General features: G+C 37.9%; 1 protein-coding gene across 5 annotated transcripts in view; it reads right to left on the bottom strand.

The window, feature by feature from the left end:
* Positions 1-24,157, bottom strand: part of MGAT4A (alpha-1,3-mannosyl-glycoprotein 4-beta-N-acetylglucosaminyltransferase A) — a 122,553-nt gene that overhangs the window by 50,780 nt on the left and 47,616 nt on the right. For all 5 annotated transcript variants that reach the window (XM_086701284.1, XM_086701285.1, XM_086701287.1 and 2 more), the window contains exon 5: positions 3,783-3,916. In XM_086701284.1, coding sequence (XP_086557410.1) covers positions 3,783-3,916 — 134 coding nt within the window. The remainder of the gene's footprint in view (positions 1-3,782; positions 3,917-24,157) is intronic.

Below are 24,157 nucleotides of genomic sequence, written 5' to 3' on the forward strand. Positions count from 1 at the left end.
ACTTTGCATGTTCTATAAATGTCTCATCATTTATGCCTAAATGACCCAAAGACAGAAATCACCAGAGAAGAACAAAGAATAAAGAATTAGTAACTACTTTTCTGTCTCTCTTCTCCTCCCAGAGAGGCTTAAGGATGATTAAGAAAGAGACAGGAAGGGGTGCCTGGGTGGCTCAGTCAGGTAAGCGTCCGAATCTCAGTTTTGGCTCAGGTCATGGTCTTAACGGTTTTGTGAGTTTGAGCCCTGCCTTGGGCTCTGCGCTGGTAATGTGGAGCCTGCTTGGGATTCTCTCTCTCTCCGCCCCTCCCCTACTCACGCTGTCTCTGTCTCTCTCAAAATAAATAAACAAACTTAAAATAATTTTTAAAAAAAAGAGGAAGGAAGAGGCAATGTTTCAGGCTAAGGAATAACACAAATAGAACTGAGAACACACTGAGGTCTACATAACAAAATAAGAGTAAAATGACTGGAACACAGAACTATTAATTCCATGATGTAAAGAACCTTTAATAAACACATGGGAAACCTGGAAGAGAAGCAGTTTGAGAAAATCAGATTAACTTAGTTATGGAGAGATTAAAAGTTGCTCATAAAACATTCAACTAATGTTATCAAGTAGGCAGTTGAAAATATGGGCTTAGAAGGATACTAGAGACATAGTGTAGATCTGGACCATGCAAACTGTAGATCAGGTCACAGCCACAGTACATGCGCTTGTTACTAGTGTTAATGAAGCACAGGTTACCAGACACTTAGATTAAAACTACTAATCAAGGCAGAATCAAATACAGTGATCAATAATTTTAAATTGCCTAAAAGCAATTCAATTAATTCTATAAATTATTCTGTTCAGAATAGACTTTCTTACAAATAACTGAAATTCTATATAGATACATATACAAATACTGCAATTCAGGAGCGGAGTCTTTGGAGATCAGATTACTGCGGGCACTTAAACTGCAGTCAGCGCATGACACCTCTCCGTGTGTGATCTCATTGCACCTGCAGGCAACACTGTTGAGCTTAAAAGGCTCAATAGCAGAATTCTCATTTTAGAGATGACGAAACAGGATGAAGAGAGAAAAAATGACCTACTCAAGTGGCAGTGACAGAATTCAGGCCCTGAATATGGGTTGTCTGATTCCAAAACCCATGTTATTACATCTGAGTGATGTACACACATCTGTGCCTGAATACGGAATTCTACTTCTAAGTTATAATATTGTGATTTATAATAATACGTATATATTTGGTCTTTGTCCCATTTCTGGCAGAGCTCTGGAAACCTGGGAATTTCCTAAGTGATGAGAGCAACAAAAGTGTCTTTTGTTATGTTAATGAGATCAGTTTTAGACACACCCCCCCAATGAAGGATGGGGGCTGGCTGCCAGGAGAGTCAACCATGTGATCAGAGGGTTGAAACTTTCAGTCCTACCCCTCTCCAACCTTGGGGAGGGAAGAAGAGCTGGAGGTTGAATCAATCATCGATGGCCAATGATTTAATAAATCATTATTTCATAAATCATGTAATGAGGCCTCCATAAAAACCCAAAAGGGGGCACCTGGGTGGGTCAGTCAGTTGAGCATCTGACTTCGGCTCAGGTCATGATGTCACTGTTTGTTGGTTCAAGCCCCGTGTCAGGCTCTGTGCTGACAGCTCAGAGCCTAGAGCCTGTTTGCAATTCTGTGTCTCCCTCTCTCTCTGCCCCTCTCCCGCTTGCACTCTGTGTGTGTCTCTCTCTAAAATCAATAAACATTAAAAACAATTAAAAAAAAAAAACTAAAAAAAAAAAAAAAGGACAGGGTTGGACACCTTCAATGCTGGTGAATAAAGGAAGGTGCTGGGAGAGTGGCACCCTCAGACAGCATGGAAGCTCCATGCCCCTTCCTACATACACTTCCCCATGCACCTCTTCCATCTGGATGTGCATCTGTAGCCTTTAATGAATTAGCAAACTGTAAGTGTTGTGCAGAGTTCTGTAAGGCACTCTAACAAGTTAACTGAACTCAAGAAGGCACAGGGGGGAGTCTTTGGAACCTCCAATCTGTAGTTAGTTGGTCAGAAATACAAGTGACAACCTGGGCTTGCAACTGGCATCAGAAATATGTGCATATGTGGGGGTAGGGGCTGGTTTTGTGGGACTAAGCCCTTAACCTAGGAGATCTGATGCTAATTTCAGGTAGATAGCATCAGAATTAGGTTAAATTGTAGGACACCTAGCTGCTGTCACAGAGGATTGCTTGGTGTGGAGGAAAGCTTCCACACATTTGCTGACTAGAAGTGTCAAAGTGTTTACGTAAAAGTAGAGACACACAGGGAAGAAACACACAGTAGGAAAGAACTGAATTCTTCCTGTATGGAAGAAAAAAACTGAGTTTTTCCTTTATGTAAGTGTATATTTTTTTCTTATATAGTGTTAAGGCTTTTTTCCCTCATTAAAATCAGTACAGGCTCAAAATTTTATAAAACTGTATACAAGAGAAGGTGGCATAGTCCCATAATCCCAACTCTCACGGTATCTGCTACTAATCATTTGGAGTATATTCCACAAGATCATTTTCTCTATTCATCTAATTAATGCATATGTAGGAGCTATATAAATGTGTGTATGAGCCTGAATATATTTACACATGTGCAAATGTTTCTATTGGATCAATTTTTAGAAGCAGAATGTTAGGTCACTGAGTATAGCGCTTTAAATTGTAATAGCTATTGCCAAATTGCTTTCCAAGGATATTGTACCAATCTCTACCGACATACAGTATGTGATTAACAAATAAAATTTGCATAAATACAAATAGTCAAAAGACACACATAAACCAATACTTAATCCCATTATAAGGAAATCCAAATTAAACAAAAGCAGTATATTATTTTTATCCATCAACTTGGCATAAAAATGTAAAGACTAGTATTACATAACAGAGTGTGGGGACAGGAAAACAGGCTCTCTCACAGATTGCTGGAAGAGGGATAAACTGCTTTCTCCCTTCTAGTGGAACCCTGCTGGTTCAGCTTCTGCAGGGCATTTTGGCCATGTATGAACATTTTAATGTATATAGACTATGACCTGGCAATTCCACATTTATGACTGGATCCCACATCAGTAACTACACACGTGCCCAACAATTTACTTAGGGTAATGCACAGTACAGTCTTTAAAAAAAAGAGCAAATATTTGGAAACAGTCTAAATGTTTATCAATCAGAAATTAAATCAATTATGTTAAAACCATACAATGAATATTTAGCAGTCATAAAAAAATGATGTTATGATATTCGTTTTAGTAGAAAAATGTCCATGATATGAAAAAATATAGAGAAAAATCCCATTTATATATATGTATACAAGCCACAGGAAAAATATCTTAAAATGTATTTCAGAAATTCAATAGTAGTTATAGCTACATGGAGGAGTAACAGGTAAATTTTCATTATACATTTCTGTAATAGTTTTAAACAGTATGCATGTGTTCACTTCTACATTAAAGAAAACATTAAGAACATTATCCTTTTAAGGAACTCACTGCTCTTAAAAGATTTATATGTATAATATTATCCTATTCACAACAGATTACTGTTTGTGGATTGTTACTGCAGGAGAGAAGCTAAGGCAAACACCAGTTAGACTTACATTTAACTATGAGAAGTAATATATCATCGAAACTTTATTCATCACATTTTAAAAAGATGTTTATAAAAGCATATTAAAACATTCAATTATGGTTTCGACTCTTATAGATTATATGTGGTAAAAAAAATAATAAGAATTAAATAATTACCTCTCCTATGAAGACTACTATAACACAGTCCAACTTCTCTTCAGGATACAGATTATCAATAAGGGAATGAAGAGTTTCTATGAGGTAAGATTTAACTTCTCTCTTCACCGTGGGAATTCCCATTACTATTGACACTGAAAGAAAATAATGATAGTAATTATATAAAAAGATTTCACAAGACAGTATAGAGTAACACTGTATTTCAAAAGTGATTATACCCTCTCAAATTGATAGAAATAACTGAAAAATCAAAATGTACTACTCAATAATAATTGAGGAATCAAAATAAACCACAAAATAAACTACTTTACACAGAAAAATAATCGGAGGATATAAAGGGATACCCATAACAGTATAATCCTTTTTACAGGGCTTATCCATAAAATATGTCAAGGTACTGATAAAAATGAAGACATTAAACCTCACATTAAAAACAAATGACTATAAAGTGTAAACAAATATAAATTATACAACTACAAGAAACACTGAACACATCTTAAAAATTAACATCTCAGATACCATGTATATAATGCAATCAGAAGGACACAACATCCCTTCTGTGGTTTTCCTGCCAAAAATGCAAACTTCAACCTAACTATGAAGAAATATCAGACAAATCCACATTAGGGGGATAATCTACAAAATAATTGTCCAGGTACTCTCTGAAGCGTTAAGATCAGGAAAGACAAAGAAAGAACTGTCCAAGATGGCAGAAGACAAAGGAGACATGACAATTAAATGAAATATGGAATCCTGAGTTGGATCCTGGAACAGAAAAAGAAAAACAATGAAAAAAATGACAAAATCTGAATAGGATCTAAGGTGAGTCAATATAGCATCAATACAAAGTTCCTGGGTTTGATCATTATATTATGGTTACATAATTCGAACATTTAGGGGAACCAGGTGAGGTATATGAAAACACTGTGTATAATATTTGTGCAACTTCTTTTAAGTCTAAAATTACATCCAGTTTTACTATAATGCTTGTTTTTCCAATGCAAATTTTTTCCTGAGTGACTAATACATCAGGCAAATATCTGAGCATAATGTGGATTCACATTTGTTTACATGCAATTTCTCCTCTGGGACAAGCATTCACTAGGTAAACAGAAAACTGCATCCACTTGAAATGAGTTCAAAAAACTGAACTAAGCAATGTAGAAATACATGAATGGTATATACCTCCAACCTCTACCAGCTGCCTCAGTTCACTGCATGCTAAGAACCACACCTATCCACAGCTGGTGTTGAAACTTCCACCAGATTGCATCACCTCTCAAAACCTTCCAAACTGCAACCCTTCTGAAACACATTTTAACAGGCAAACCTCAAGTATTATTCAAGGTAGAGTACTATATTGATTATAGCACTTTTGTATTAATAATTTAACATGTGTAAAACTGTGCTGTTTTTACTATGTTCTTATCTTTCTGTATGTGTAATTGACAAAGTTTCTAACTATGATACTAACTTCATTTTTCTTCTTTTATTGCACAATTCAGCATAGCATAAATTTTAGGAATGCATATATTGTGTTACAATAGGACTGTATTTCTCAGAAAGGTTTTTTGTTTTTTTGTTTTGTTTTGTTTTGTTTTGTTTAAATAACACCTTTGAAAAAGCTTTAGTATCTTGGGGCACCTGGGTGGTTCAGTTGGTTAAGCATCCAAGTCTTGATTTCGGCTCAGGTCATGATCTTGCAGTTCATGGCATCAAACCCCATATCAGGCTTGGCACTGGCAGCGCAGAGCCTGCTTGGGATTCTCTCCCTCCCTGTCTCTCTCTCTCTCTCTCTCTCTGCCTCTCCCCAGGCTCGCTTGTGCGCGCATGCTCTCTCTCTCTCTCAAAATAAATTTTTAAAAAAGCCTTAATATGCTGTTATACAACAGTAGAGATATATTTTACAAATATTAAAAATGCTTGTCTTAATAATGAAACAATTTATTGGAAATGCTAGAAAATACTTAGAAGTCATGAAATTCTAAAGTTAGAAGGAAGCTCAAAGATCATAGCTCAATGAATCTACCACCATGATTCTGCAAATAAGAATACTAAGATCCATAATTTGGCTATATACAAAAGAATGAAACTGGAACACTTTGTTACACTATACACAAAAATAAACTCAAAACGAATTAAACACCAAAATGTGGACATGAAAACATAAAAATCCTAGAAGAGAGCATTGGCAATAACTTCTCTGACATTGGCCAGAGCAACATTTTTCTAGCAATGTGTCTCCTGAGGCAAGGGAAACAAAAGCAAAAATTAACTACATCAAAATAAAAAGCTTCTGCACATCAAAGGAAAAACTACCAACAAAACTAAAAGACAACCTACTGAGTGGGAGAAGATAATTTACAAATAATATATATGATAAAGGGTTAGTATCCAAAATATATAAAGAATAAACTAAACACCAGAAAAATGAATAATCCAATTAAAAAGTGGGCAGAAGATATGAACAAATATTTCTCCAAAGGGCGCCTGGGTGGCTCAGTCAGTCAAGCATCTGACTTCAGCTCAGGTCATGATCTCACGGTTTGTGAGTTCAAGTCCTGCATTGGGTAAGTTTGAGCCCCACTCCTCTCTCTCCCCCCACCCATCTCTCTCTGCCCTTCATGGGATTCTCTCTCTCTCTCCCCCCACCTCCCTGCCTTTTGCTCATTTGTGCCCTCTCTCTCAAAAAAAGAAAAAAATGTCTCCAAAGGAGACATACAGATGGCCAACAGGTACATGAAAAGATGCTCAGCATCACTCATCATCAGTGAGATGCAAATCAATACCACAATGAGATAACACCTCATACCTGTTAGAATGGCTAGAATCAACCACAAAAGAAATAGCAGGTGTTGGCGAAGATATGGAGAAAAAAGGAACCCTCATGTACTGTTCATGGAAATGCAAACTGGTACAGCCGCTGCAGAAAACAGTATGGAGATTCCTCAAAAAATTAAAAACAGAACTACCCTATGATCCAGTAATTGGACTATTTGGTATTTACCCAAAGAATATGAAGTCACTAATTCAAAAAGATATATGCATCCCTATGTTTATTGCAGCATTATTTACAATAGCCAAATAACAGAAGCAGCCCAGTGTCCATAGATTGATGAAAGGATAAAGATGTGGTGTATATTTATACAATGGACTATTACTCAGCCATAAAAAGAACGCAATCTTGCCATTTGCAACAACATGGAAGGACCTAGAGAATATAATGTTCAGTGAAATAAGTCAGTCAGAGAAAGACAAATACCATATGATTTCACCCATGGGTATAATTTAAGAAATAAAACAAACAAAAAAGGAGATAAACCAAGAACAGATGGTTACCAGAAGGGAGGTGAGTGGGAAAATGAATGAAATAGGTGGTGAGGAATAAAGAGGACATTTACCATGATAAGCACTGAGTAATATATAAAAATCACTATATTGTATACCTGAAACTAATTTAACACTATATATTAACTATATTGGAATTAAAATTTAAAAAGAAATACCAACCCCCCCTCAAAAAAAAAAGAATACTAAGATCCAAATGGTTTAAAAGATATCCCCAAAAATCTATGCCATAGTCTTCTCTTCCATTTTGAGATGAAGAGCTTCCAGGAGCTCAAAAGATCTGTCATATTGGGACTTCTGGGAAGTCCCATCTGGGAAGATGGCAGAGTAGGAAGATCCTGAGCTCATGTACACACTGAGACAAAGGCTACGTCAGTGCAACTAACTCTGAAAAAGACTCAAAGACTGGCAGAACAGACTTTCCAGTTAATCACAGAGAATGCCACATTGAAAAGCATAGGAGGGGTGGAAACGCACCTAGGAACCAAACCCCAGTAAGACTAACCCCAAACAGAAGGGAAAGGAGCAGAACCCATACCAAGCACCACAGGCATGAACCCACACTGGAGAGACGGGTCCCCATAACATTTGGCTTTGAAAACCAGTGGGGCTTAACTTCCAGAGTTTTTATAATCAAGAGGTACTTAACTCCAGGTACTTTAAAACCAGGTGGTTTAGCTCCAGGAGAGCTGGAGATCAATAGGAAGCTAAGTCCCTACGCTTAAAGAGCCAGCATAACAACCCTGCAGAGACACTGCAAGGAAGCAGCAGTTTGAAAAGTGCCTAGGGTATCTCAGATTTTGCACTGCAGGGGAAGGAATCTCCAGGAGACTTCTCCCAGAACAGAAGTGCTAGCAAGTGCCATTCTTTTACCCCTGTCTCCCCCATTTTCCCTGCCTACATAGCTAGACACTTGCAGGAACCAGCACAAACACTCCCCACTTATCTTGCTAGTACCAAGTGCCCCACCTCTGCATTCCCCTTCAGAGGCACCCCATCCAACCCACCCCACTTAGCAGGCATCCCTCCAAAGCCACTTTTTTTTTTTTTAAGCGTTTATTATTGAGAGACAGAAACAGAGCATGAACATGGGAGGGGCAGAGAGAGGAGGAGACACAGAATCTGAAGCAGGCTCCAGGCTCTGAGCTGTCAGCACAGAGCCTGATGCAGGGCTCGAACTCACAAACCACAAGATCATGACTTGAGCCAAAGTCGGATGCTTAATCGACTGAGCCACCCAAGGGCCCCTCCACTTCTGCCCCAATGCACCATGCAAGCAACCCTAGCAGGGACCAGAGCTGCTCCAAAGTGACTCCTGCCCTGGAGAGAGGGGGTTATAACCATACAAACCAGTGTGCTCACAGTCCCAGCAGCCAAACCTTATAGTTGACAGTACAGAGATAGTGCCCTGCGGTTCACTGCAACTGCAGTCCCACCACATGGACTTAATGGCAGGCACCTGGTCTGACTGCTGACCTACTACAAAAGCCCACTAAGAGCACAGACACTAAATCCTGCCCAATGTGCCCCAAATAGGTAGAGTGGGCCTTTGCCGTCAAATGGACTGAAGGCAAATGCAGCTCAGTCACACAGTAGGGCCTACACAGCCACACGGGAGATACCCCTGAAGTGCCTGGTTCCGGCAAACAGAGGTTATTGTGCTCCAAGGCACCACAGGACCTCTTCTTCATAAGGCTACTACTTGCAAGAACAGGAAGATATAGCTGACTTCTCTAATATGCAGAAACAAACACAGAGTTAGACAAAATGAAGAGATAGAGCAATATGGCCCAAATAAAAGAATAGGACAAAATCACAGCAAGAGAGCTAATTGAAATGGAGACAGGCAAATGCCTGATAAAGAATTCAAATTAATGGTCATAAAGATACTCATTGAACTTGAGAAAAGAGTGGAGGATCTCAGTAAGACCCTCAACAAAGATACAGAAAATATAAAAAAGAACCAGTCAGAGATAAAAAATCAATATCTGAAGTACAAAATACACCAGAGTAAATCAGTAGCAGCATTAAGAAGGTAAAACCAAGCAGTGATCTGGAAGGGAGAGTAATGGAAAACATCCAAGCTGAACATGAAAAAGAAAATAAGAAAAATAAAAAATGAGAATAGGTTCAGGGAACTCAACGATATCATCAAGTGTAGTAACATTCACATTACAGCGATCCCAGAAGGAGAGGGAAGGTGAAGAAAAGTTATTTGAAGAAATAATCACGCAAAATGTCCCTAATCTAGGGAAGGAATCAGACATCCAGACCCAGGAGGCACAGAGAGCCCCCAACAAAATTTACACAAGGAGTTCCACACCAAGACACATAATAATTAAAATGACAAAAAGGAGTGATAAAGGGAGAATTTTAATAGCAGCAAGAGAAAACCATTATATATAAGGGAAACCATTTAAGTCTATCAGCTGATTTTAAAACAAACTCCTCAAGGCAGAAGGGAGTGGCATGATATATTCAAAATCCTGAAAGGATAAAATATGTAATCAAGAAATCTCTACTCAGCAAGGCAATCATTCAGAACAGAAAAAGAGATAATGAGTTTCCCAGATAAACAAAAGTTAAAGGAGTTCATCACCACTAAACCTGCCTTACAAAAAAAATGTTAAAGGTAATTCTTTGAGTAGAAAGAAAAGGCTATTAAGTGTAAGAAAATTATGAAAGGAAAAAAGTTTCACAGGTAAATACAAAAATATAATAAAAGTAGTAGATAATCACTAATAAAACCAGTATGAAGGTTAAAGCACAAAGGCAGTAAAATTAATTATAACTATAAAAATCAGTCAAGAGAGTAACAGAATAAAAGTATGTATGACATCACATACATAATATGTAAGAATGGGGTAGCAAAAATTCAGTGCTTTTAAAATGGGTTCAAAAACTTAAGTAACCATCAATTTACTATAGGCTGACATCCACATAAGATGTTCTAAATGAACCTAATGGTAACAAATAAAAAACCTATCACACACACACACCACACACGAGAGAGAGAGAGAGAGAGAGAGAGAGAGAGAGAGAGAGAGAGAAGGAATCCAAGTGTAACACTACAGAAATCCATCAAACCACAGAGGAAAAAACTAGAGAAGAAAAAACCAGAACTACAAAACAACCAGAAAACAAGTAACAAAATGGCAGTAAGTACAAACTTATCAATAACTACTTTAAATGTAAATGGACTAAATACTCCAATCAAAAGACATAAAGTGACTGAACAGATAAAAAAAAAGCAAGACCCATCTATATGCTGCCTGTAAGAGACTCATTTCAGACTTAAAGACATGCAGATTGACAGTGAAGGGATGGAAAAACATTTATTACACAAATGGAAGTGAAAACAAAACTGGGAAAGTCATATTTAAATTAGACAAAACAGACTGTAAAACAGAGACTATAAAGAGACAAAGGACACTACATAATGACATAGGGAACAACCCAACAAAAGGATATAACAATTGTAAATATTAATGCATCAAACATGGAAGAACCTAAATACATAAAATAACTATTAACAGACATAAAGGAAGAAATTGACAGTACTGTAATAATAGTAAGGGACACCCCATTTACAGTAGTGGATAGATCATCCAGGCAGAAAATCAACAAAGAAACAGTGGCTTTGATGACATATTAGATATATTCAGAACATTCAATCCAAAAACAGAAGACTACACATTCTTTTCAAGGGGATATGGAACATTCTCCATAATATACCATATGTTTAGACCATAAAACATGTCTCAATAAATTCAAAAAGACTGAAATCATGTCACCCATCTTTTCTAACCACAATAGTATGAAACTAGAAATCAATTACAAGAAAAAATCTGTAAAGAATACAAATACATTGAGTATAAATAACAAGCTACTGAACAATGAATGATTCAACCAAAAAATCAAAGAGGAAATAAAAAAAAATACATAGAGAACATGAAAATGAAAACACAACAGTCCAAAATCTTTGGGAAACAGCAAAAGCTGCTCCAAAAGAAAAGCTTATAGCAACACAAGGCTACCTCAAGAAACAAGAAAAATCTCAAGTAAACAAACTAACCTAACACTCAAAGGAGCTAGAAAAAGAACAAACAAGGTCCAATGCCAGTAGTATAAAGGAAATAATAAAGTTTAGACCAGAAATAACTCAGAGACTTTAAAAACAATAGGACAGATCAATCAAACCAGGAGCTGGTTCTTGCAAAAGATCAAGAAAACTAATATACCTTTAGTCAGACTCATCAAGAGAGAGACTCCAATAAATAAAATTAGACTCCAATAAATTAAAATTAAAACAAAGAAGGAGAAATAACAACATCACAGAAATAAAAAGGTTTATAAGAGTATTATGAAAAATTATATACCAACAAATTGGACAAGCTAGGAGAAATGGATAAATTCCTTCCAAAACTGAATCAGGAAGAAAGAAAATTTGAACATACTGATTACTGGCAGTAAAACTGAATCAGTAATGAAAAGAAAAACCTCCCCCAAAACATAAGTCCAGGACCAGATGGGTTTCCAGGTGAATTCTACCAAATATTTAAAGAAAAGTTAATACCTATTCTTCTCAATTTATCCAAAAAAAATAGAAGAGGAAGGAAAGCTTCCAAATTCATTCTACTATGAGTCCAGCATTACTGTCATACCAAAACCAGATAAAGACACTACAAAAAAAGAAAACTAAAACCCAGTATCTCTAATGAACATAGATGAAAAAATCCTCAACAAAATATTAGCAAACTGAATCTAACAATAAATAAAAAAATCATTCACCACAATCATGGGGAATTTATTCCAGGGATGCAAAGGTGGTTCAAAATATTCATAAACCTATCAACATGATAGATCATATTAACAAAAGAAAAGATTAAAAACCATATAATCATCTCAATAGATGAAAAAAAGCATTTGACAAAATCCAGTATCTGTTATGATAAAAACTCAACAATGGGGATCCTGGGTGACTCGGTTGTTAAGCACCCAACTTCGTCTCAGGTCATGATTTCATGGTGCATGAGTTTGAGCTCCGTGTCTGGCTCTGTGCTGACAGCACAGAGCCTGAAGCCCACTTTGAGTTCTGTGTCTCCCTCTGCCCCTCCCCTGCTCATACTCTCTCTCTCAAAAATAAACATTAAAAAAAAAAAAAAAACCTCAACAAAGCAGGTTTAGATGGAACATATCACAACATAATAAACACCATATATGAAAAATCCACAGCACCACACCCAATGGTGAAACATTGAAAGATACTCTCTAAAATCAGGAACAAGACAAGGATGTCCACTCTCACCACTATTATTCAACCCAGTATTGGAAGTCTTAGCTGCAGCAATCAAACAAGAATAAGAAATAAAAGGCATCCAAATTGGTAAGGAAGAAGGAAAACTTTTACTATGTGCAGATGACATATTATACATAGAAAACTAAAGACTCAACCAAAAAACTACTAGAATTGCCAAATGAATTTGGTAAAGTCACAGTATACAAAATATAAGGAAATCAGTTGTATTTCTATATACTAACAGCATAAAAAGAAATCAGGGTGTGCCTGGGTGGGTCAGTCAGTTGAGTGTCTGAATCTTAATTTTGGCTCAGGTAACGATCCCAAGGTTGTAGGATCGAGCCCCATGTCAGGCTCTATGCTGAGCGTGGAGTCTGCTTGAGATTCTCTCTGTCCCTCTCTCTCCCTCTGTCACTGTCCTCTGCTCGTGAATGCTCTCTCTAAAATTAATTAGTTAATTAATTAAAAAAAATGAAATTTAAAAAAGAGAAATTAAGAAAATCCCATTTACAATTGCACCAAAAAGAATAAAATACTGAGGAATACACTTAACAAGGAGGTGAAAGACTACTCTGAAAACTAAAAACCAATTATGAAAGGAAGAACTGAAGATGACAAAAATGGAAACATATTCCATGCTCATGGATTACAAGAATCCACACTGCTAAAATGTTTATACTACCCAAAGCAATCTACAGAGTCCATGCAATTTGTATCAAACTAACAACAGCATTTTTCACAGAACTAAAACAAAGAATTCTAAAATTTGTATGGAACTACAAAAGACTCTAAATAGGCAAAAGAACCCTGAGAATGAACAAAACTGGAGGTATCACAATCCCACATTTCAAGATATACTCAAAGCTATCCTTATCAAAATAGTGTGGGTACTGGCACAAAAACTGACACAAAGACCAATGGAACAGAATAGAGAACCTAGAAATAAACCCACACTTATATGGTCAATTAATCTATGACAAACGAGGCAACATACAATAGGAATGGCACCTGGCTGGCTCAGTCAGTTAAGCATCCAACTCTTAATTTCAGCTCAGGTCATGATCCCAGGATCATGGGATCCAAGCCCACTGTAGGGCCCACTACTGAGCGAGGACTGTTTAAGATTTTTTCTCTCTCTCCCCCCCGTCCCTCTCCTATGCTCTTGCTCTCTCTCTCTCTCAAATTAAAATAAGTTTTTTTAATTAAAAAAAACCCCAGAATATGCAATGAGAGAGAGAGTCTCTTCAGTAAACAGTGTTGGGAAAACTGGACAGCTACATGCAAAAGAATGAAACTGGACCACTTTCTTATACCATACACAAAAATGAATTCGAAATGGATTAAAGACCTGTGAGACATGAAACTATAAAACTCCTAAAAGAAAAGATAGGCAGTAGTAACCACTTGGACACTGGTCTTAACATTTTTATGGGTCTGTATCCTCAGGCGAGGGAAACAAAGGCAAAAATAAACTATTGAGACTATACAAAAAATAAAAAGCTTTTGCACAGCAAAGGAAACAATCAACAAAATAAAAAGACAATGCAGTGTATGGGAGAAGATAGTTTTGCAAATGATATATCCAGTAAGTGGTTCATAATCTAAAACATATAAAGAACTTCCTACAACTGAACACCAAAAAACCCCACAAATAATCTAATTAAAAAGTGGGCAGAGGACCTGAGAAGACATTTTTCCAAAGAGGACATACATGTCCAAGAGACATAAAAAGATGTTCAACATCATTCATTATCAGAGAAATGCAAATCAAAACCACAACGAGGTATTACCTCATACTTCTAGAATGGCCAAAATCAAAAAGACAAAAAAATAGCAAGTGTTGGCAGGGATATACAGAAAGACAAACCCTCATGCACTGTTTGTGGGAATGCAAGCTGGTGCAGCCACTGTGGAAAACAGGATGGAGGTTCCTCAAAAAATGAATAATAGAACTACCATATGATCCAGTAATTCCACTACTGGGTACCCAAAGAAAAGGAAAACACTAATTCAAAAATATATATGCACTCCTACGTTTAATGCAGCATTATTTACAATAGCCAAGATATGGAAGCAATCTAAGTTTCTATCCATAAATGAATGGATAAGGAAGATGCAGTATATACATACAATGGAATATTACTCAGCCATAAAAAAGAACAAGATCTTGCCATTTGCAACAACATGGATGTACCTAGAAGGTTAACGGTAAGTGAAATAAGTCAGACAAAGACAAACAGCATATGCACTCACATGTGCAATTTAAGAAAACAAAACAAGACAAAAAAATGGACTCTTCAATACAGAGAGTAAGCTGGTGGTTGCCAAACAGGAGGTGGGTGAGGGGATGAGTAAAACAGATAAAGAGGATTAAGAGTACACTTATGATGAGCACTGAGTAATGTATAGAATTATTAAATCTTTATACTGTACACCTGAAATTTATACTTCAATTTTAAAATTAAATTAATTAAATAAAATAAAACTATTTAAAAAAGAGATTTGCCCTATTTGTTCCAAACATTCTTACTGAACACCTATCAAATGCAAGACATTATTCTAGGTGATAGGCATAATAGTGAACGAGGTCCCTGCCCTCAGGGAATTTACATTCTAGGAAAGGGGAAAAGATAAATAATATAATCTTAGAGGGTGATATGTACCATACAAATTAAAATATGGCAATATTAAAAAGAGTGGGTGGGGAACAGGGGAAGAGACAGGTATCTCTATAGTGAGGTAATGGAAGGCCTCTCTTATGTCAACGTAACTGATAACTAATGATGAGAAAGAGCAGAGGAAGAAGACTCCAGAAGAAAAAACAGCAAGGTGTCAAAGAAAGAATGATCTTAACAGAGTGAAGAAATAGAACAGAATGTATTGAAAGCAGAATGAGCCTAGATTCAGAGAATTAGTTAGAGTCTTATAACTGAGTATAAGAGAGAGCCATTGTAAAGTTGTAAGTAGGGGAGTGACATTTTCCAATTTTTAATTTTAAAAGACGACCAAATTTTGTGGCAAACAGATACAAAAGCATTCAGAGTAAAAGCATTTTGGGAAGTTAGGTGGTCTGCAGGGAACGAGGGTGGCTCAGTCGGTTAAGCATTCAACTCTTGATTTTGGCTCAGGTCATCATCTCACAGTTCGTGAGATCTAGCCCTGTGTCTGACTCTGCACCTGTCAGTGAAGAGCCTGCTTAATACTCTTTCTCCCCCTCTCTGCCTCTCCCCAGCTCACTGCATACACACTCTCTCTTCCTCAAAATAAATAAATAAATAAAACTTTTAAGTATTTTATTTTTATTATTTTTAAAATGTTTATTTATTTTTGAGAGAGAGAGAGAGAACGTGCAAGCAGGGGAGGGGAGAGAGAGAGGGAAATACAGAATCTGAAGCAGGCGCCAGTCTCTGAGCTATCAGTACAGAGCCCAATGGGGGGCTCAAACTCACAAAATGTGAGATCATGACCTGAGCCAAAGTTGGGCACTTACCGACTGAGCCACCCAGGTGCCCCCAAAAAACTTCTTAAAAAAAGAAGTTAGATGGTCTGAAATAGGGTCTGGAAAAGGGGATGAGTGGATGAATTTGGGATATATTTTGGAGACAGTTACCAATAGGGCTTAAGACTAGAGAAAATAAGAAAGAGGAATAACTGTGACCTGATTAAATGGATGAGAACACCACAACTGAGGAGGAAAGTGTTCTAAATCAAGATTTCTGTTTTATTCTGAGATTCCTACAGGCAGGATGAGTTACCCTGGAAGCAGATTCCCATATACAGTGGACTCTTGAACGTGGGTTTGAACTGTGCAGGTACACTTATAAGTGGACTTTTCTCAGTAAATACAGTCCAGCACTATAAATGTATTTTCTCTGCTTTATGATTTTCTTAACATTTTCTTTTTTCTTGCTTACTTTATGGTAAGAATACAGTATGTAATACACATAATAAAAAATAGGTATGTTAAGCAACAGTTTATGTTACTGGTAATGCTTAATGGTCAACAGGCCATTAGCAGTTAAGTTTTGGGGGAGTCAAAGTTATACATGCATTTTTGACTGTGCGGTATGAGGGGGTGGTCAGTGCCTCTAACCTCACATGGTTCTAAGGTCAACTTTACCTCAGAATTTAAATTAAAAATATTTTAAGTGTTTAGAATACAGGCTAAAAATGTAACAACTGTCCTGTGAAGCATTCCAAAGAAATGTTAGTTCATACAGAGTTCAAAGACTTTGTTTATGGAAAAATAAAATACATACTTACCCAGAACATGCAAACAAAAATGATATAAAATAATAATGCAAACTCTATCCCTATCATGGTCTTGAGTTGTTTTGTTTCTGTTTTAAGTTTAAAAGGCATGTGTAGAGAAGAAACCATTTCTCCCCAAATATACTGAGATCCGAAATGTAAATTCTTTAGTTTAAAACCAAGGCACTCAAGATATCCAAAAGCAATAAAAATGAAAATACTAGGGGCACCTGGGTGGTTTAGTCACTTAAGCGTCTGACTCTTGATTTTGGCTCGGGTCATGATCTTACAGTTAGTGAGTTCGAGCCCCGTATTGGTCTCCACGCTGACAGCATGGAGCCTGCTTAGGATTCTCTCCCTCTCTCTCTTAAAATAAGTAAACGTGAAAAACTTTTAGTTAAAAAAAAATTAAAATACTAATTCCAGCTAAACCTACAGAATTAAAGGTATTCAGGTTTGTGGTAATTCACAAAATTACCACAAAAATTTTTTTTCATGCCTTCTGGACCAAGGTAAGATTGCCCTTTCTGGTCCACTTGTTCTTCTAGTCCACAACATGCTTTTATGGTTTATAATCTAGAAAATGTATGTATTCTAAGGCAGGAGAGTTCAGAATAAATATATCAGCAATCTGAACAAAATGGCTATATCATCCTTTTAGGGAGAAGCAAGGTGGACCAAGGAACCCAACAGAAATAGAGCCAAAAGGTTGAACTCAGTGCTTTGTTCCACTTATTAACTGTCCAATATTTCCTATTCAGTTGTGCAGCGTCTGTGGTACATCTATTATGTACTAGACAATCTAAAATACAGTTGTAAAATAGGACAGAGCTATCAACTGTTGTTATTTTGGTTTTCTTCAACCTTCCTGATAAGTTTTCAAATTCTAGTACTTCCTTTAAAATTAAGAAAAATTCTGGGGTGCCTGGGTGGCTCAGTTGGTTAAGAATCCGATTTCAGCTCAGGTCATGATCTCACGTTCATGAGATCGAGCTCCACATTGAGCTATGAACTGACAGTGTGGAGCCTGCTTGGGATTCTCTCTCACCCTCTCTCCCTGCTCCTGTCCCACCCCCAAAATAAATAAATACACTTAAAAAAAATCTTTAAAATCAAGAAAAATTTAGGAACAATCTTAATTTTGGATCTTCCATCTTCAATCACTACTCTACCTTCTATTATAACTAAATTATTCTCTTTTTAAAATATTGGTTGTTAGTCAAGTATTTTTAGCCTATCATGTGTCCTTACGTTTTCATCTTAGTCATTTATTTCTCATTCCTTTCCCTATATTCCGTGACAATATACTTTATCTCTACTGCCTAGTTGTACCTTCTTCATCTTCCTTGGCCTTATCTTCCTCTTTCCTGAAAATTAACTCTGAAAAACCTTCAAGGCTCAGTCTTAGGCCCTATCCATCCCTGTATCTTCAATCAGTTATTCGCAAATGATGAACCATAAAATTAAATCTAACTCAGATCTCGAGTCCCTGATCTAAATATCCAACTGACTATCCTCCACAATCACCTCCTGCCTTAACATATCCAGATTCAAGTTATGATCTCAAAAACCAATGCTGCAAAATATTTTCTATTGTCCCCTATCTCAGTGAAGAGTGACCACCATCCACCCAGTTACATGATCTAGAAACCTAAGACTTCATCCTTCACCACATCCTTTACCTCTGTCCATCATTATGTGCTCCCATTATATGTCCCCATACATTTCAAACAACTCCTACATCCATCTTCTTGTTTCCATCTCCACTATTATCACTATTACCTAGTCCACGCCTATCCTTTTTCAAGGGGATCAGTACAGTAGCCTCTTATTGGGGCCTTTCAAATCTACTCTCCTTCCCACAAATTCAGTCACTCTTCCCACTGCAGCAAATGTGGTCTCTTAAAAATTTAAATCTTTTTTTTTTTTTAATTTGAGAGAGACATGTGTGCACACACACATATGTGTGAGTGGGGGAGGGGGGAGGGAGAGAGAAGTTTGGGGGGGGGGGGGGAGATCCCAAGCAGGCTCCACACTCAGTGTGAAGCCTGGCAAGGGGCTCAATCCCACAACCCCGGGATCATGACCTGAGCCAAAATTAAGAGACCGACACTCAAATGACTGGCCACCTAGGTGCTCCTGCAAAATTTAAATCTTATAAAGTTATCCTAAGTAAGTCTTGCTTAAGACCCTTCAGGGGCTTCTTAACTTTTTTAAGTTTATTTATTTTGAGAGAGAGAATGAGAACACAAACAGGAAAGGAACAGAGAAAGAAGGAAAGAGAATCCCAAGCAGGCTCCATCCACACTGTCAGCACAGAGCCCGCTGTGGGACTCAAATTCACTAATGGTGAGATCATGACCTGAACCAAAATCAAGAGTTGGATGCTTAACCAACTGAGCCACTGAGGCGCAGGGGGGTTCTTTCTGCTCTTGGGTAGGATAAAAGTCCAAATCCAATAAAAGGTCTGCAGGTTCCTGCACTGTCTGGCTCCAATGCATCTCTAGTCTCATCTTATTCCATATTTCCCCCTCACTCTACACTTCATTTATAGAGACCTCCTTTCATTTTCTAGAACATTCCACACATGCTACTTTCCATCACAGGGCTTTTGTGATGCTCTTCTCCTTTTCTGGAATACTTTATTCTCCCATGTGGCAGCCATAATAATGCCCCCCACCATGTCCATGTCCTAATTCCTAGAATTTGTGAATATATTACCTAACATGCCAAAAGGGACTTTGTGGATGTGATTAAGGATTTTGAGATTGGAAGATTATCCTGGATTACCCAGGTGAACCTAATGAATTCACAAGAGTCCTTATGAGAGGAAGGTAGGAGAGTCTGTGAGAGAAGGAGATGTGACAATGTAAGTAAAAGGTCAGGGTCACAGAGAGATCTGCAGATAAAGCAAGGGGCACTAATGAAGGTAGGTAGTCAGCCTCTAGAAGCTGGAAAAGGAAAGGAGGTGGAATGTCCCTTAAAGCAACAGAAGGAACACACCCTAGTCAACACACCGATTTTAGGACTTCTGGCCACCAAAACTATAAGATAATAAACTTACGTTGTTTTAAGTCACTGGGTTTGTGGAAATTTTTACAGCAGAATTAAGCAACTAAGAAACCCACCTTCACCACTGAATGACATATTTCACTGATTTCAGGTCAAATGCATTTTTAAGACTCCCCTGAAATCCTTAATTGAGGCAAGTCCCCCTTTTATACATTATCAAGGTATCCTTTATATCACCAGTTAAAGTTGTAACTGTATAATTATTTACATAATTGATTATTTGACTCATGCATTCTCCCTTATTTAGATTGAAGCTCCACAACACTAGGAACTCCATCTAATTTTGTGTACTTAAGTACCTGGCAAAGTACCTGGCACATAGCAAGTACTCACGGATTTTTTAACCTGCTGTCCTCTACCCATCAGTAATGCCATTTTGGTAGGTAACCTATGGAGGGTCTTTTCTCAACCATCTTGCTTGGCACTAAATGGGCCCTAAATCTGAAGAGCAGGGAGTTTCTTCAACTCAAAGAAATTTTCTTCTATTACATATTTGCTTATTTCCTCTCTTCAGTCCCTTTGTTCTCTACTTCTGAAATTTCTATTAGATGGATTATTAGAACTTTTGTATACCCCAATTCTTTGTGCCCTTTATGCAGCATTCCAGAACTACAATTATTCAACTTTCAGACTGCTAATCTGATCTTCAGCTGTATCTACTCTGCTTATCAGTCCATTTATATGTAAATTTTACATATAATCAATGAAATCAGAACACAGAGATTTCCAACTGATACTTTTAAAACAGTTATGAACTAGCTTCTCATCCTTCTAAAATATATTATGTTTAATTTCTAATTATATTGTGCTTGTTCTGCAAATTCAATTTCCTTTGAGTATTAAGTCATTCACGATGTGGGTTTCCTTAAATATTTTGTAATACTAGTTGTACAATATGCCCTTTTACCTATCTGCACACACTGTATCTACTTATTGCAGCCTCCTCTGCAAATTTTGTGGGAGGATCTAGATGTGGTTTGGGTAGGGTGGGCTGGCAGTTTTTTTGTTCTTCACTAGGAATTCCAGCCCCTCTTTAGACAGTCAGTAGCTTTCCTGGAGCACTCTTCTCCCTGGAGCACTTGGGAAGACTTAGCTGGTCTGAGTGCTGTTCATTAATCAGCCTGACCACTGAAGAACAGAATTTGTAGCAAGAAGCAGTTTTTCTTTGATCTAAAAAAACAGAAGTTCTTAATATAAAGTCCCTAAAAAAGTTTTGGGAATTCTACAAAATCCCAGAAATTACATACAAGATTACTTTTCTTATGTGCATTTTTCTAAGTAGAAGGTTTATAGCTTTCCTACAATATCCAAAGGGTTCTGTGACTCTAAAAATGTTAAGAACCAATGCTTAAGGATTTAGGAAGATTTTTAACGTAAATCTGAGGGTTTTCTTGTTTTTATTTTCAAGTTTTCTGTGTTTTCTTCCTCTCACAAATAGTGCTAGCTTAGTAAGAATGTTAACTAGTGGAGCTGCTTGGCCAAGATTTCATTATATTTATATATGTTATGATAAAGTCATAAACAAATGGGATGGAACCATCTTCAAAAAGGATAAGAGAGAATGTTATATTCACAAAATAACAACGAGCTACGGCAGGAGAACTTATCAGAGGTTCTTTTTTTTTTAATATTTATTTATTTTTGTGACCCAGTATGTGATCTATCTTGGAGAATGTTCCATGTGCACTCAAGAAGAAAGTATATTCTGTTGAGTTCTAAATATATCTGTCAAGTCCATCTGGTCCAATGTATCATTCAGGGCCCTTGTTTCTTTATTGATCCTGTGTCTAGATGATCTATCTATTGTTTAAGTGGAGTATTAAAGTCCCCTGCAATCACCACATTCTTATCAATAAGGTTGCTTATGTTTCTGATTGTTTTATATATTTGGGGGCTCCTGTATTTGGCGCATAGACATTTACAATTGTTAGCTCTTCCTGATAGATAGACCTTGTAATTATTATATAATGCCCTTCTTCATCTCTTGTTACAGCCTTTAATTTAAAGTCTAGTTTGTCTGATATAAGTATGGCTACTCCAGCTTTCTTTTGACTTCCAGTAGCATGATAGATAGTTCTCCCTCCCCTGACTTTCAATCTGAAGGTGTCCTCAGGTCTAAAATGAGACTCTTGTAGACAGCAAATAGATGGCTCTTGTTTTTTTATCCATTCTGATACCCTATGTCTTTTGGTTGGAACATTTAGTCCATTTACATTCAGTGTTATTATTGAAAGATATGGGTTTAGAGTCATTGTGATGTCTGTAGGTTTCATGCTTCCAGTGATGTCTCTGGTACTTTGTGGCCCTTGCAACATTTCACTCACAGAATCCCCCTTAGGATCTCTTGTAGGGCTGGTTTAGTGGTGATGAATTCCTTCAGCTTTTGTTTGGGAAGACCTTCCTCTCTCCTTCTATTCTGAATGACAGACTTGTTGGATAAAGGATTCTTGGCTGCATATTTTTTCTGTTCATCACATTGAAGATTTCCTGCCATTCCTTTCTGGCCTGCCAAGTTTCAGAAGATAGATCGTCACTAGTCTTATCAGTCTCCCTTTATATGTTAGAGCGTGTTTATCCCTAGCTGCTTTCAGAATTTTCTGTTTATCCTTGTATTTTGCCAGTTTCACTATGATATGTCACGCGGAAGATCAATTCAAGTTACGTCTGAAGGGAGTTCTCTGTGCCTGTTGGATTTCATTGCCTGTTTCCTTCCCCAGATCAGGGAAGTTCTCAACTATGATTTGTTCAAGTACACCTTCAGCCCCTTTCTCTCTCTCTTCCTCTTCTGGAATCCCTATTATACGGATATTGTTGTACTTGATTGCATCACTTAGTTCTCTAATTCTCCCCTCATACTCCTGGATTTTTTATCTTTTTCTCAGCTTCCTCTTTTTCCATAATTTTAACTTCTAATTCACCTATTCTTTCCTCTGCCTCTTCAATCCGAGCTGCGGTCGCCTCCATTGTATTTTGCACCTCATTTAGAGCATTTTTTTAGCTCCTCATGACTGTTTCTTAGTCCCTTGATCTCTGTAGTAATAGATTCTCTGCTGTCCTCTATACGTTTTTCAAGCCCAGTGATTAATTTTATGACTATTATTCTAAATTCATGGTCCGTTATATTGCTTAAATCGTTTTTGATCAATTCGTTAGCTGTCGCTACTTCCTGGAGTTTCTTTTGAGGAGAATTCTTCTGTTTCGTCATTTTGGATAGTCCCTGGAGTGCGTGGAACTGCGGGACACTTCCCCTGTGCTGTCTGGAGTAACTTGTGTTGGTGGGCGGGGCTGCAGTCAGACCTAATATCTGCCCCCAGCCCACCACTGGGGCCACAGTCAGACTGGTGTGTACCTTATCTTCCCCTCTCCCAGGGGTAGGACTCACTCTGATGTGGTGTGGCCCCTGTCTGGGCTACCTGCACACTGCCAGGTTTGTGGTGCTGCTTTGATGGGGTCTGGCCTATTAGCCAGGGTGGATCCGCAGGTACACAGGGGCGGGAGGGGCAGGCTTAGCTCGCTTTGCCATCGGTGGTCCCCTGTGGGAGGGGCCCTGCAGCACCAGGAGGGAGGCAGAACTGTCAGAGGGATGGATCCACAGAAGCACAGCGTTGGGTGTTTGCATGGTGCAAGCAAGTTCGGTGACGGGAACTTGTTCCCTTTGGGATTTTGGCTGGGGGATGGGAGAGGGAGATGGCACTGGCCAGCACCTTTGTTCCCCACCGAGCTGAGCTCTGTCTTCCAGGGCTCTACACCTCTCCCTCCCAGTGTCCTCCCGCCCTCCTGCTCTCCAAGCAGAGCTGATGACTTTTAACATTCCAGATGTTAAGTCCCGCTGGCTGTCAGAACTCACACAGTCTGGCCCCTCCGATTTTGTAAGCCAAACTCAGGGGCTCTGCCTTGCTGGGCAGGCTGCCCCTCCACCCTGTTTATTTATTTTTGACAGAGAGAGAGAGAGAGAGAGAGAGAGAGAGAGAGAGAGACACAGAGAGAGGGCAGGGGAGGAGCAGGGAGAGAGGGAGACACAGAATGTGAAGCCGGCTCCAGGCTGTGAGCTGTCAGCACTGAGCCCAATGAGGGGCTTGAACTCACGAGTAGTCTCAAGATCATGACCTGAGCCGAAGTCAGGCGTTTAACCAACTGAGCCACCCAGGAGCCCCTCCTTGAACCTATTAGAGGTTCTAAAGTCTTAAATGACTTTAAAAATGCTCGCACTTTCTTTTCATTTGATATTCTTATTAATGAAGGTATCCTCTAAACCAACAAATGTACTGAATGGCTGAGACATCTGACCCAAATAGTGATTGTTCAAGGGAGAGACAAAATATCAACTTCAGAAATAATTAATGATCAATGTTCTAAGGAAAATAATTTAGAGTACACTACACATCTTGTTAGTCTTTGCACATCC

Source organism: Puma concolor, chromosome A3, assembly GCF_028749965.1.
Source record: "Puma concolor isolate L17-30 chromosome A3, mPumCon1.1.hap2, whole genome shotgun sequence".
Lineage (NCBI taxonomy): Eukaryota > Metazoa > Chordata > Mammalia > Carnivora > Felidae > Puma > Puma concolor.